This window comes from Lissotriton vulgaris, unplaced genomic scaffold, assembly GCF_964263255.1.
Source record: "Lissotriton vulgaris unplaced genomic scaffold, aLisVul1.2 SCAFFOLD_1069, whole genome shotgun sequence".
Lineage (NCBI taxonomy): Eukaryota > Metazoa > Chordata > Amphibia > Caudata > Salamandridae > Lissotriton > Lissotriton vulgaris.
This window is the reverse complement of record NW_028244666.1, coordinates 495,094-510,927: the sequence shown is the minus strand read 5'-3', so window position 1 is coordinate 510,927 and position 15,834 is coordinate 495,094. Positions and strand designations below refer to the sequence as shown.

Genomic DNA, 15,834 nt, shown 5'->3' with positions numbered 1-15,834 from the left:
TGCCAAACTATCTCTCACTAGCTATAGGAATATCTGTACAAGAGTAAGATTTATGTGGACAGGAGGAAAAAGAGTAATCTCTTTCAGCGTGGTTTAGTGATCAACATACCTCGATCAAATCAAGTTTTTTCCCATAATGCTGCATAATTTGAGTCTACCAAGAGACCTGCTATTACCTATGCAGCGATCAATTCTGATTTCAATGTACAGATAACATCTCCAACCCAGAGAACTTGGAACTTTTATGCATGTGAAAAAATACATTTTCTGTGGTTCTGCTGAATCTATCATAAGTGTTGAGTTCTTATGTATATTAGACCAACCTCATTCCAGTTTCCTTTATGCAACACTTGCTATCCCTCTAAAATTACAAAATGTGTCATGGTCCACATTAGTCTTTACTATTACAGCACTCTCCCTGGATTTCTAAACACAGCCTTTGTATATTGAGCAGTCTGAGAAGACAGGATCTCAAGAAACAGCCATTCCAACCACCATTCTCCCAAGGACAGAACAAGTAACAGTCAGCACTACAAGCAGTGAAGAAACTACTAAGCACTTGCATAGGTCTGTTGGCCACACCCTGTCTCACAACCCTTATGGGTTCAAGCTCAGAAGGAAGTTGGGTGCCAGTAAGCGATCACAATAATCAAAACTAAAACAAAGTCAACAACAGTTTGCCTATCAATACACTATGCTCCTGCTATACTCAGGCTACAATTACGGGGGGGGGGTATGTTTATCAATGTAGTAGAACTTCAGAGCGGGTCGACAGTCCAATGTATGAAAAATCTATTTTATAATATCCCCAAATCCCCAAAAGGCAAAATCATAGCATATTCTACCATAGAGTTCTTACAATGAAACTTAGTGTCAGCTCACTCGCATATGCCTAGGGCTACCATATTTTATGGTGGCTTTTTTGGACTTTAGTGCATATGGTATGTTCTTCGAACGTAGTTTTCAATAAACTCCCACAACTGTGCACCTTTATTTGGGTTTCACTTGTAAAACCTCGATATAAGGCATCCACTACTTGCAAATTTACCTTGTTTGTTGGCTGCCGTAAGGAGACGTTCCTTGTCTTTATAATGTGTACACCCAAACCCCAGTCGCCCCTAGCAGAGTGCCTGGTGATCAATGCTGCATTGGTGGGCGGGCAGTCAACCCTGTCATCCATAGTCCTTGAACCCCCCTCTGCATCTGGGAAAATTGATGGTATTAGCTCTTCAAGATCTGCTTCCATGGGGTGGTTTTCGGTACTCGCAGGTTTTCCTAGAAGTCTTTCAAGTCTGCAAAAGTTTCTTAATTTTTCTCCAATACGACTCACCGTTTTTGCACTTTCATGTCAAAATCTCATGAAGATTATTATCTATGCGCAGTTTACAGGTACTGTTTCTGCACCAAAACTCTAGCACGGAATTCCTTTTTATAAAGTAACATTCTGCCAGTGTGATACACACCGTGCCACCCAGCCTCAATGTCGCACATTCAGATTTGTGACATGTTTTACATGCAATGCTAGCTTCATTACTGGAGACTTTCTTTATCTTAAAAAAAAAAAAAGAAATGCGGGGGGCGTGGCTACGCTAGCGGAGATGGCGGTCGCAGCTTGCTAGAGCTCCCGCCGGCCCGCCGATTATCCGACCAGTTATCCTGTCCCCAAACCCTCAAACCCGTTACCGGACTACGACTGCTGCTCCTACAGGCGCCGGGAATCATCCGGTGGGCCCGGGGGTGATCTTGTGCCCCCCGAACAGGACCGAGCAGCAAGGGGCGAGGTGCGGCCTGGTGGCCGCGGAGCAGCCGGGGCCTCGATTTTGGCGACGCGGCAGAGTGCGCTGCTTGGCCCGGGAGCGGACGCGGTGTTGGCTGTCCCTGGGGCCGCGACATTACTGGCGATCCTTCACCTGGGGCCAGGCTGGACCGGAGAGAGACACAGGCGCCACGAGTGGACAGTGGCAGCGGTGGCGGCCTGGTGACCTGGCGCAGCCGGGACCTCGATTTTCGCGGCCTCGTGTCGGGCCGGGGCCGGCGGCCTGGAGGAGTGACTGGCATCCCCTGGAGACCCTGGTAGGAGGCAGACGAGCGTAGGGCGACCGGCCCGGCGAGCAGCAACTGTGAGTAGTGGCCCTCCCCGGCCCCCCCCCCCACCTCCCCGGGCCCACTAATCAGTGACATTATTGGCGTGGCAGTGCGGGACGCTGGGAGTCCCTGCACCTCTTGAGAGGCAACGTGGGCCACGGGGGGGGCCCTGGTCAGCGGCGGCTGGGGGGGCTGTTCCTGGGGGAAGTGGTTGAAGCCTGGCCCCCTATTTATCAACTGCCACTAGTCCCTGCCGAGGAGGCTTCCTTGGGGTCTCCCTGACTGTGGTCCGACGACCCTAGGGACCCTCATCCACCCGGACAACCATGACCAGGGGAGGTGGTGGTTCCACCAAGCAGGTGACCATCGACAAATTCACTGGCCCCGGTGGGGGCCCTGGATCATCGGGGGGTGGCTCATCCGGAGGAGGGCCGGACAATGCAGCCCTGATGGCGGCTATAACCCAGTCGCGAGACATGCTGGACGCGAAGATAGGGGCTGTAGGCGCAGACGTAACCCTGTTGCGCCAGGATCTTAGGAACGCAGTGGCACGAATCACGGAAGCCGAGTCCAGGGTGTCAGTGGTGGAGGAGGATGTAGGTGCCCTTAAGAAGAGAATGGCGGCGGTGGAGGAGGCGCAGCGGACCACGGCGCTCCGAGTGGAGGATGCTGAAGGGCGGGCACGGCGTAACAACCTCCGTTTTCTTGGATTTCCGGAGAACTGTGCCAAGGGCAACATGGAACTTTTTCTCACTCAGTGGCTGGAGTCATGGATGCCCCCGGGGTCGCTATCTGCGTGTTTTGTTATCGAAAGAGCACACCGCGCCCTGACGCAAAGGCCGCCTGAGGGCGAGCGGCCTAGGGCGGTGATCGCTAGGCTGTTAAATTACCATGACAGGGACGCTATACTGAGGGAAGCCAGATCCAAGGAAACCCTCCTGTTTGAAAATCAAAAGATCATGATTTTCCCTGATTATACTAGACTTGTGCAGCAACAGCGCCATTCTTTTTTGGCGGCTAAGGCCAAGCTGAGAGGTCTTAAACTACAATACTCCCTGTTGTACCCGGCGCGCCTGAGGGTGATATTCCAGTCACGGACACTGTTTTTTGATACCCCGGAAGACCTTTTCAAGTGGACGGATGAAACAGTACGGGTCAGACCGAATCCTCAGCCAGGACTTCATCCAGGCACCCCTGAGGGGTCACCGCGGGCGCAGAGGGACCAGACGCCAAAAACTGGGCGGTCCAAACGCTCTAAATCACGCAGACGTGCGGCCTCGGTGGATGGCTCACTGGACACTGGCAGACCGGAAGACTCGGAGCAGTCGGGAACAGATCACTGAAGTCTCCGGAGCCTCGGCTCCAATTTCTTGCTAGTAATGCTGTGACTCCGGGCTGGGTGCGATGAGTCGCTTGCGACCTGTGAACTACTGACCACTATGAAGTCATGAGATAGTACTGTTTTGCTCTCCTGGTTGGGGGGAGAGGTTTTGGTGGGGTTTGGGACTTGGGGACTACGATATAAGGGCTACCACTCCCCTGGTTGTGAGTGGGACGTCAAGGGGAGGGGGGTGTGTTTACGGTTTTTCTGCTTGGGATGTTGGGATCCATTGGCATGGGTGGGCCCGGGCCCTCGGTTTTGGGCTCGGGACTACCCATGCCGCGACAGGTACTTCATGGTTCATTGAGGTATAGGGTGGGGGGAGGCGGGATACGGGCGGTCGGAGATGCGACTGCTGAGTTGGGGGGAGGAACTGTTGCAGATCAAGGGCCGAAGGGGTTGATAGTTTTTCTTGGGGTAGTTAGTGTACTGCATGTGTGTACCGAAATGATGCTTTTTGTGGTGTGTGGCGGGTGGTGCGGGCCACGGGGGCTTTTATGGTGGACTCCGATTGACTATGGCTGAATCGATCGATCGACTCCCTGTGGGCTCTATGCGGGTGGTTACGTGGAACGTCAGGGGATTGCTAGACAAGATTAAACGGGGGGCGGTGTTGCGGTGGGGAAAAAGGGAAGCGGCAGATGTGTTACTGCTACAAGAAACTCACATGATGGGCACTAAGGCACTGGGCCTACAGAGATTTGGATATCAACAGGTTTTCCACGCGGGATTCTCCAGGGGATCCAGGGGTGTGGCCATACTGATACACCGCAGGGTGGCGTATGTACACGAGAAGCAGTGGGTGGATCCTCAGGGCCGCTACCTGTTTGTCAAAGGCATGGTGGGCTCGGAGCCCGTGGTGTTTGGAAGTGTGTACGCCCCCCCTCCCCTGCAGTGGGCCCTGGCGGAGCGGCTGTTTGCGGTGTGGGAAGATGTCTCTGGATCACTGGCAGTGATTGGGGGTGATTGGAATGACGTGATGGACGTGAATGTGGATCGCCGGAGACGTCAGGAGGTGACCAGCACCACTCCCCCCTCCCTTCCACCCACCAGATTGCGTGCCATGAGTGAGGGGCTAGGCTGGGTGGATGCTTGGCGACATATGCACCCTGTAACCCGTGATTATACGTATGTCTCGGCAGTACATGGCTCGTTCTCGCGGTTGGATTATATGTTTCTACCTGGAGAATACTTGTATAGGGTGAAGGGTGCTGACATCTTGCCAAGGGGCCTGTCCGACCACTCCCCAGTATCGGTTAGAATAGATCTCCTTCAGAAACGGCAGCCGTTTAGATGGAGGATGTCCTCGTGGCATCTCCTGAAACCGGCGTACACTAAGCACTTACGTGAAACTATTGACCATTATTGGCGGGAGAACCTGGTGGAGGGTGCTGATGTAGGTGTGGTGTGGGAAGCTATGAAACCTACCATACGGGGAGTTGATATTGCATGGTGCTCAGCGGCCCGTCGACAGCGAAGAGAACATACTGCGGAGGCAGCTGCCCGCGTAGCGACCCTCGAGCAGGAACACAGTACCGGTGGTGATGGGGTGGATCTGCGGCTTCTCCTGCAGGCACAGCAATCATATGCGTCCCTATTGCTAGACGAGGCCAAGCAGGCGTGGCTCGCCACCAGAAGTAGGGTGTATCAATGGGGGGACAAGTCGTGTTCCATGCTCCATAGATTGTGCCAACACAATTTCCAGCCCCTCGTACTACCGGGTCTCACGAACGACAACGGAGACGTTCTAACCGACCCCAACGAATTGGCGACAAGCTTCGCCGCGTACTTTACAGCCCAATATGCCCCACGTGACCAATTGCCTGAGGGCGACTTAGCCCGCTTCTTCGCGGAGTTCCCACCGGTGCCGGTGTCGGACGAGACCAGGGAGGCCCTGGATGCACCCCTCACTGCGGAGGAACTGGGAGACGCCTTGGGGCAACTCAATGCCGGTAAAGCCCCCGGACCGAACGGCTACCCATGTGAGTTTTTTAAAAAATTCCATGTACAGCTGGGATCGCACTACCGCCGAGCGCTGGAAGCGGCCCGTACCCGGGGTCTGCTGCCACCAGACTGGCGCCATGCAGAAATAGTGGTCTTTCAGAAGCCTGGCAGGCCCCCAGATAGCCATGATTCATACAGGCCCATCTCATTAATTAATATTGAGGCTAAGATACTGGCCAAGGCTCTAGCGAACCGTCTGGCTCCGCACATTACTGCTTTAGTCCATTCGGACCAGGCAGGCTTTATGCCCCAAAGGGCGACGCGACACAATATCAGGCGTGCACAGGCGGCGATCGACGCTGTTGGAGCCCTAGGGGACCAGGCGGCATTGTTGCTGGCCGATATCAACAAGGCCTTCGACTCGGTTGGCTGGTCATACCTATTCACCTTGTTATCTTGGCTCAACTTAGGCCCGGTCTTCCTATCTTATATAAAGCTCCTCTACACTGATGTTACAGCCTCGGTGCGGGTCGCCGGGGCGGTGTCAGAGACATTCCGCATAGGCCGAGGGACCAGGCAGGGCTGCCCGCTCTCCCCCTATCTTTTTGCGCTGGCCATGGAGCCCTTGGCGGCAAGAGTGCGCCAGGATGCACAGATACGGGGCTTTGTATGGAATGCTACCCTGTCGGACAAGATCGCGCTCTACGCGGATGATGTCCTCTTTTTCCTTACTGATTTGCAACGCTCGGGCCCGCGTGTCTTGGAGATCATGCACCAGTTCGGAGAGGCCTCGGGCTTGTATCTCAATCTCCACAAGTCCACCCTGTGGGTACTATCGGGAGACCCGGTGACGGACCCCTGGGCTTCAGGGTTGCGGATGGCCACGACTGGGCTAAAGTACCTTGGGGTGTTTCTCTCAGCCTCGGCTGACACTGCCTGGGACCGTAACCTGCAGCCCGTCTGGGAACGAGTTCAGACGGACGTCAAAACTTGGTCTCGGATGCCCCTGACAATCTTTGGCCGATCTGCTATTTTCAAGATGGTTGCGCTCCCGCGCCTACTCTACCAGCTGCAATACCATCCGTATCCTATTCCACCTCGGTGGTTTAAACAGGTTAACTCAGTGCTGGGCCGCTTCCTCTGGGCGGGTGGCTCTGCCCGGGTGGCACTGCGCACATGCTTTTTGTCCACCTACTGTGGGGGCCTGGCCACCTCGGATCTGCAGTCGTACTACCAGGCCGCTCACCTCCTTATTCTGAACGAATGGTGGTACTGTGACGGTGGAGACCCGGCCTATGCCCTAGAGCGTGCTTTGATGGGCGATAACTCGCTCCATACTATCCTATACTCACCCCGACTGCGTAACTCACTGCCAAGGGTTACCAAACTCGTGTTTGCTATATGGCGACAGGCCTTGCACCGCGTGGGCTGGTGGGGCCGCCTAACCGCTGAAACACCTTTATGGCGGAACGGCATGCTACCTGAACTCTCTAAATTGTCAGGCTTCGATGGCTGGGATGCAATAGGTATCTCGCAGTTAGGTCAAGTGATGTCTGGTACATCGCTCAAATCCTTTCAGACCCTCAGTGCCGAATTTGATATGCCCCAATCCCAATTTTTCCGATACCTACAGTTCCGACATGCGCTGACGCCCAGCATTGCCAACCTTGACTCACTCCCTGACTTTAGCCCGATCGAGGCGAAGGTCTTCATGGGAGATCTTGGGGACAAGAAAGTATCACGCATTTATCAAACCATGGTCACCCACTGCTCCCCTACGCTTCTCTCATTGAAGACGACTTGGGAAGCTGATCTCGGCCCCTTGGACGAGGACGACTGGCGAGAGGCCTTGGAATCCCCGAGGGGGGCGGCTATCGCAATGCGATTCCGACTCATCCAGTTCAAGATTCTCCATAGAGCATACTATACCCAAGAGCGTCTGTGGAAGGCGGGCCTGATAGGATCCCCGGAATGTCTGCGGTGTGGAACCGAGGTGGGTACGCTACTTCATACGATGTGGTCGTGCTCCAGGCTGGTTGGCTTCTGGAGGGGTGTATGGGGCTGTCTGTCTGAAGTGTTGGGCTGGACCCTTCCCCGTACCCACCGCCTGGGTCTGTTGCACGTCCTGGAGGGGGTTGGTGGCAATATTTATAAGCGGCACCTGCTCCTACTGGGGCTGGTGGTGGCTAAGAGGGACCTGGCCCGAGCGTGGAAGAATGTGAGGCCCCCCCCCCTGACTGCATGGAAGGCTGGTCTGGACTTCTGTATGGGCCTGGAGAGACCTATATTTGAGGCGCGAGGTTGCCCCCGCAAACACTTTAAGATTTGGAAGAGGTGGGCAGACTATAGGGGTCTGACACTGGACCCTCCTGTGGAGCAAGAAGAGGACATTTAGCCCCGCACTGGCTGGCAGAGCCCATATCCACACACACTACCCACGTCATAATCTTACATCACTACGGTTGGTACGCACATGCATGGGGTTCGGGTGGGTTCCAGGGTGGGATCGGGGAGTTGGGTAGGTAGGTAGCGGAATAAGGTGAAGGTGGGGTAACTGTTTTCTGATATCCTCAATTGCATCATCTTTTTGCTTGGACACTTGATTAACTGCTGGGATTGTATCGTAATGTCTGGTGGTGTAGTCCTGATTGTGGGCTGCCACTATATTTCATATGCTCATCTTCATCAATAAACTGGTTGTGAAAAAAAAAAAAAAAAGAAATGCAACAGTTATAGGTAGTGTTTCACCCACACATACATCTCCCTCCCTAGTTTGTGTCCAATCCCTCTACATAGGCTAAATATGGCTGTCTCCTCCACACGTGGTCCCAGTAACCAGTGAGTAAACTGCCCATCCACCCCGGTGCCACCAGAAGACACCACATCTTTCAGCACAAGGGTTTTTCCCTCAGCCACCAGATCACAGGAGTCTCACTCCCTGACACAGAACAAGCTACACCTAGTATCAGCCCAAGTAGCCCTATAGCATACACTTCTCTCGGACCTTGTCCAAAGCAAACAGCCTGGCTGTCACAAATCACAAACGCCATTCATCACTTACCAGCTCTAAAGCCTAGAATTTCACCACTGGAGGAGGGAACCAGGCTGCATCTGGATCATTTTCTTGAATCATGACTCACAGACGCAACCCTGCAGCCCAATGGACCATCTGCAGCCTGCTACACATGATGCTACTGTAGCTTGAGGGCAGGACTGAGTCAAAGGACATGATTGGCACGCCCTCTGCTGAAGATGTCAGTCAGTGGCTATTTATTTATAGTATTTACAGTGTGCCAGACCTAACCACAGGGGCAGTGGAGAGATCTTCATATATCAAACATAGAACAATTAAATTCAACAAGGGGCAAATGATCATGCAATAGTAGCAGATGTACGAAAGGGGTTACGCGCCAAGTTGCTTGCTCGATAGAAGAAGAGCAAGGGGAGAATGAATCAGGGTGGAAGGAAGGGGGTGCAGGAGATTGCATAACGCAAAGGAGCGCATTGCAAATGAAGTACAATTAAATTCCACAATGCAAAACCGTATCACAATAGTAACAGATTTGCATTTGAGTTGTATGAGGGGAAGGTAATCTGTAGAAGGTGTGCAAAACGAAGGTAGTGAATTGGGTGTTAGGAGGGATGAAGTAGAAGTGAGGGTACTATTTCCTCAGCTGGGAGTTGAATAAATGAACTTTATAGTAATTCCTTACAGATAGTATATCAAGATTAAGCCTGATGGTATTAGGGATCAGATTAGATACCTTGGGACGCAAGCAAGAGAAGGATCGTTCAAAGTTTTGCCTTTCTTTTCAGACTCTTCCATAGGATGGGGATTTTGCTACAAGTCAATCTTTCCTTTTTATTGAAGTCTAGCTTACCAGTGGGGTGTGGTGGGTCTTATGTGTTGTGCAGACTATTTCGAAGGTGAAAGAGGTGCTTCAGGATGAGGGGCAAGATGATATGATTATTTAGTCCTGGAATCCAAGTGCAAAAGGACGGCCCTCAGTGGCTAGACATTGGTTCTGGGTAGGCCAGAAAGGCCAATGTTTCCTACAACAAGTTGGAAGAGCATCAAGGCTTGGACTGCTGTCCTGAAGTCCACCAGAGGTAGAGTAGATGTTATCTTCCTTGGAGGGTACAGTTGTTAGGAAGCAGTTTTTGTTAGTCCATTGGCATATATATTTAGATTGAGGTTTGAACTGATAGTCAATCCTAGAGATGTGGGATAGGTTGCCTAAGATGGTATGGAGGCTAGTAGAGCAAGTTTATTGAGCCATTTTTAAACTAGTTAGGAGGAGTCCATGTTACAAAACTAATTCAGTCTTACAAAGGTTTTTGTTATGGAGAAGACAGTCATTCGATTAGAATTAGCTTTTCTAGGAAGTTTTCATGTTTGTTACATTTTATAGGTTGGAGACCTTGAGGTAGCAAACTTGTTCGATCGCCATCTTGCCCCACCTCCCCTTACCCACCTAGTCTTCTTAAATAACTTTTTGATGGAGATTTTATAGAACAGGTCTTCTAGTCTACAGAGATTAATCCCAACTGACCTGTAGGATCATATCACTTAAGGTTAATAAGCCAATTAGTTAAGCAAGAGACTGAGAAAGCAAAAATCAACCACACTTTAGTAGCATATCAATATTTGCAGATATTCTCACAGTAGCACATTAAAGATACCTGGATCTTCTTGATGTACTGGAGGTATATTAATTATAATGTTCTGTAACATCAGTTTTAGTAGCAAGACCTTAGAAATAATCACAAATGTATTTGGTACCATCTATGTATGTACGTATGCGTGTATGCATGAGAGTTTCTGTGAAGATGCCTTGAGTGAGGGAGGCACTGATAATGGTGGGTACGAGTGAGAGAGCAACCCCAGAGACAGCTCTGATGACGACAAATCTAAGACCTCATCTCCATAAGAAGTGGCTTTATGGGAGTTGAGTATGTCGGAAAGATCTGCAAGCGATGGGGCTTTGAAAGCTGACCACTGCAGGATTCTGCAGCAAGATGTGGGTGCAATCAAGACGAAGCTGGCTTGATGTTGTTGACATGCTGTTGGATCTTCTAAAAACTTTTCACTGTTTCACTGAAGAAGAGGATGATGGCATTGCACTTTTCTGTGGACTAAGGCATAGGTGGTTCTGCAAGGGGCTTATGAGATACTGGTCTTGAAAAGTGTTCTACTTCTCTGGGTGGCTTTATTGATGGTGTCCGTATAGTACTTTGCTTTGGCTGATGTGACAAGAGGTCTGTGTGCTGTGTGGACGGACTTCAGCATCATGAGGTCATTGGGAGTTCCGTTTTTCTTTTCATTTAATTTTCTTTCCTGTCTCCAAAAAAATGCTTATTGTCAGCAAGGCCTTTAGCGAGCAGGGTGCCTGATGATTTGGCTTGCACTTGAGTGCTTTAATTAGCTCAAATAGTTTTCCAGCCATATTCAGATTCACTTCTTTTCAAACTTTATCCCAACTGTATTTAATTTAGCCCTCCCAATACCAGAGGATATTGATCCCCATTAGTCACACTGGGCACACACTGGATTAAACATGTAGAGGGTCTCTTTATTGATGCAAAAAACCCTCTGTATTTGCTTCTTTAAAACTAAGCACAAACCTTAAGAAGTCGCGGTACACTTTCAATACTGTGTATTCAATCTCTACATGGGCAGAGGAGCCACACGTAGTCAGTGTAGTAAGAGTATTTGTCTCCTAAAACCGGTTATGGAGTTGAAGCCATCAATTTTATGCATATCTTTATTTCACTGTGTGAAGGGCTTGATGCTCACTGACAAATAAAGAGGGAAAGAGAAATATTTTCTGAAGCCTGAATGTCACAATTATTCTTAAAACTCCTAAAAAAGTATTGCAAAATCTAGGGTGAATCAAAGAATTTGCAAAGATGCCAAGGGGTATTCCCAATTGACCCAGACAAAGGTTTTTTTTCAATTGACACCATTAAGAAGGGAAGATTCTCAGTGTTAATGAAATACTTAATAGAAAATACCACCCGAGTTTGATACAATTTCTCATGAGAGATTGCTCATCAGGCTGGCGTTCACAGGATCCCTTTACATTGGATTGAGTCTCATTTTGGATCCAGATCCTGGGCTTTCTGTCAGCCTCCTTTTTACTCAAAGTTTAAAGTCTTGTCTCAGACTCTTTGGCCATTCTGAAGGAGCTGGAACATATAACAAAGCGCCTGTTCTTTTAGGCCTCTCTGTACTCTCTGAAGCTGCACCAAGGACTGGACTATACATTTCTTCCCTTAAGAAGGGCTTAAAAGCCTGCTAGACAAAAACGATATCTGCTGTCCCCATATTGGAACTCTAATAGCCTTTTATGTCGTTCCCTAGTGTATTCCCAAATGTTTCAGTTGACAATTTTAAATTCAGGGTCCTTCTGAGCTCAGTTTATATTTCATGACTCATTTCAATTAATAACATCACTGAGTGATCTGAAAAATTATAAACAATCTTTCTAATGTTGTAGTCCTTATATAATTTCAGCTCTTAGGATATACTTTATCCTATACATGTTATTTCTATTTGAAATAAAAGTGGAACACAGATTGATGCAGTGTTTAATTCCCCCAGCCATTGATATAAAATAAAAATATTAAAAACAAAATGTTAAATATTGAAATATATACAACTGTTAAATAAAAATACACTGAAAGAGCAAAGTTATGCATAATTGATGTTTCTAGTCTGCACCACTGCACTGCCAATAAATCAATCCTGCTTCTTAGGGCCTTTGGTATTATTATTTGGAGCTAATGCAACAAATGTGACTGCAAGGCAAATGTTACTAAATCCAGCTCAAGAGCCTTTAAGGCTATTGCAGCATCGATACTGGGACCCAAGAAGTTATCTGAAATAAAAGACATCGGCCCAACCCAGCTTCAGCAATTAGACACCTACATAAACTGTCTATTGCATATCAGGAGAGATTGATCACCGAATTTCTATGCCTCAAGAGTTATTATACCCCCCTAAAATAAGTCATCTCACAAGACACAATCCATTCCATATGATGCCATAGGCCTCTTGCATCATCTCATTTCTTTCAAGCACAGGTGAAGCGCCTGCAGGAAAATTAAGTAGCTTTAATCTCCGCATAACTGCAAAGGACTCAATATTTGCCTTGGCTGTACCAAACAATTAACATTCCAAGAAAATCTTAAGCATGTTTCCATGCATCTCTTCTGAAATGAAACCAAGCTCCACACACTACTGCAACTGTACTGATCCCTCCAGATATACAAACTGAGTGCTCCTGTTACAATGCTCTTCCACAAAGCTCCTCAGTCCATGATAGTGGATTTTTGTGACTTTCTTCTTCTTCTCATACACTTGCCGCCCCTGCTTCACTAACTGATCTGCAACAAGAATACACCTTGCTATGTTGTGCGGTTCACAACATTAGTGGGTCACCCCACCATCATAGTCACCTCCATATTATGGTGCATTTCTATTGCCACTAGAATGCCCTTTTTCACAAGAATAATCATTATTTTACAAAGTCTCTGCCTGACATACAGGCTGGCACATATTAACCGAGATCACCTCTAACACCTTCAGCTGTATCAGCACATGGAGAAAGCTACTGTATACACATCTTTAAACTTATCTATATATTTTAGAATCTCTTACGGTCACCAAGATATCACAATGTAAGATTTGTAGGACATCGTTGGTTTATGTCTTCACAACAAAATGAAAGACAAAAACACTCTGTGTGTAGAACAGTTTGTCAAGACCACCAGAAACTTTCCCAGATGAGAACCATCTGTTATAAACTTCAAAGACAAGTGATGTACTATTTGTCCCAATTCCACCCCATTACCTCACTGTAGGAAAAGCATCATGCACAAATAAACCATGACGTCCCTTATATTTCACTCCTCATTACTTTTCAATACACCAAACAGCTAAAGAGTGTTAGCCACATTCTATTCGGAAAGTCCAAAGTTAGCATAAATAATGTAGACGCCACTTCAGTGTTGGTTTTCACTTGATGACCTTGCTGGATACCTGCTTATTTAACCATCATAAGTCTTTCTCCTAAGCTCGATAATACCTGGGGACCTATTTACTTGATGTTCTGAATGGCTTCTGTTGCTCTTTGTCTTTCTTTTTCTGTATATCAGACCTCCCACAAAAGCATTTGCATCAAAGCACCTTAACATGAATTGTGGCATTTGCACATTTCACCATAACCCAGCCTTGATGTGCAGATTTTAACAGCAGCCTTGGACTTCCTCTGGTTTACATTCTTATCCCCCGAGCTTTAGCGAGGGTAATCTCATGGAGGAAGTTATCAGCAAAAAGCACTTGCTACTAAATGTCTACAGCTAGCTAGACATTCAAGATCTCCATGATCCTCCTTAAATAGAACCATGGGCCTATTCCTTAGATTCTCCAGCAGATTAACAGTTGAGATTAAGTAGATCGATTTCTTCACTAATGTATGTTTGTACCACCCTGTTCTTCCAGTTGTGGCCCATAGGCTATCACTGCTCTTCATCTTCAACAGCATCCACAACATGGCTCAAACGCTCTATTTTTGTAGCTGCACTGGGCTACACAAATCTGTCTGATAATAAAGGGTACTTGGACAATCTTTGCACACTGTGGTCTGTGGAGTCAGAAATAACCATGCTTCTCTTTTTAACTAAGAGAGGAACACTTACGTTCAGAGCTCCACTCTTCTGTGGCAGTGATGATTGCTCCTGCTGTTCCACCAAGTTTGGCTTAATAAAACCTGTGTGTGCAATTATTTAGCAGCTTTGGGAAAACCTTGTTGCTGAAAATAGCACTGTTAATTCCTGACTTCTCTCCGTAGAGGCAGTTTTCTGTCAATTTGCCAGCTACCATGCCTTATGGGGGTCCTTTAAAAAGGCAATCGGATATTTGCCTTTTTGAAGTGACACTAAAACAAGGTGGGAGCTGATATGTATAGCTGTTGCACTCTGGAGCCCTTTTACATCTGGTTTCCAAGCTGTAAGTTCTGGTCCCCGAGGCCATATTACTCTTTTTAAATGCTGCTTGCAGAGAACTTGCTCAGCCACCTGAGCAGCATCTCTGCTCTAATGACCACCACTGGAGCTAGTCCTGTGCAGCATGGGTGCTAGAACGTAGGTGTGGTAAAGGAAGAGAGTTGCCCCTGTTCCAGCACCCTTCCTTTAAAGAGACAGTTTTAATGTTATGCCTTTCCTTTTGAACCATTTATGTAGAAGAACCTCTCCAAAGTGCTTAAAAGAGTTAGAATGTATGTCACAACTTTCTCTGGTTTATTTGCTAGTTTCCCCTCTCCCGGTAAATATGTACTCCAAGCTCTGCTACACAACTTCATTCCTCCTCTCCATTGCTACCTTCGCTGCTCATGGCTGGCCTATCAAATATTTGCATTTGAACAGCATGTGTGCACTACAAAGGCTTAATAAATAAGTAATACACTGTACGAGCCAGCTTCAAGTTTCAATTGAAAACGCATATTAAACAGTATTCAGATGAAAGAATAAAACTCAAGTTTTACCTTTCTACTTCTTCCCTTTCCCTCCTTTCCTGCTCGTCCCGCTCTCTTTGCTCTCGAGCAAGGCGCCTCTTCTCTGTAAGAATTCTTGTTGCTTCTTCTGGGTTGTTGGTTCCAGCAGACATCTTATTAGAAGTGGGGGAAGGCAGCAAAGCAGATGGTACTGGTGAAGGCAAAGTAGGAGCACTTTCTAAAACACCAAATTAAGGAAATGAATAAAACACATTTTGGCCAGTCATTAATAAAACTCTTGATTTTGAGGTGCTTCCGAATTAAAAACCATTGAATGTGCTTTTCCTCCTGGTTTATTCCCTTTTCACATACCCAACAAGACTCTGAATTGAGACCCACTGAATGAGTTTGTAAATAGGAAAATTACACAGTAAAAGCTACAGAGTTAATGCATTAGATTCCCTTTAGCACTTGCAGACCATTGCATAAGGAAGGATAATGAGAGTATATGAAGAAGCATTAATGCAACCAGTGATGGAAAAATAACTAACAAAGCAAACAAATTTGCCATTTTAATAGGGAGGGGCAGGAGACGGAGTTGTGTAGTTGATTGATTTAATAAGAGTAAGCAGATATGCTACAGAAAGACAGAGCTAGCAAACTTATGGGCGTATAGAAGGAATAGACAATACTTTCATACTGGATAACACAAAAGATTTAGTGACAGTTCAGTCGGGCATAATTGTATAACGCTATGATTGACTAAGGCTCTTGTTATCTAGTATACGCTGTATTTATGAAAGTTTTGCCAGGCTCAATTGTACAATCAGTATTTTAAGAGAATATATAAAAAAAATTATAGGGAAGCTGGGATTTGAACCCATTTATTGAACAGAATGCATTAGCAGAGTTAAACTGTAAACTCAA

At 47.6% G+C, this 15,834-nt stretch overlaps 1 protein-coding gene across 4 annotated transcripts in view; it reads right to left on the bottom strand.

Annotated features, from left to right (window-relative positions):
- The window catches only part of LOC147667170 (ensconsin-like), a 652,025-nt gene that overhangs the window by 156,335 nt on the left and 479,856 nt on the right, over positions 1 to 15,834 (bottom strand). For all 4 annotated transcript variants that reach the window (XM_086948874.1, XM_086948875.1, XM_086948876.1 and 1 more), the window contains one exon: positions 14,959 to 15,145. In XM_086948874.1, the coding sequence (XP_086805000.1) occupies positions 14,959 to 15,145 (187 nt within the window). The remainder of the gene's footprint in view (positions 1 to 14,958; positions 15,146 to 15,834) is intronic.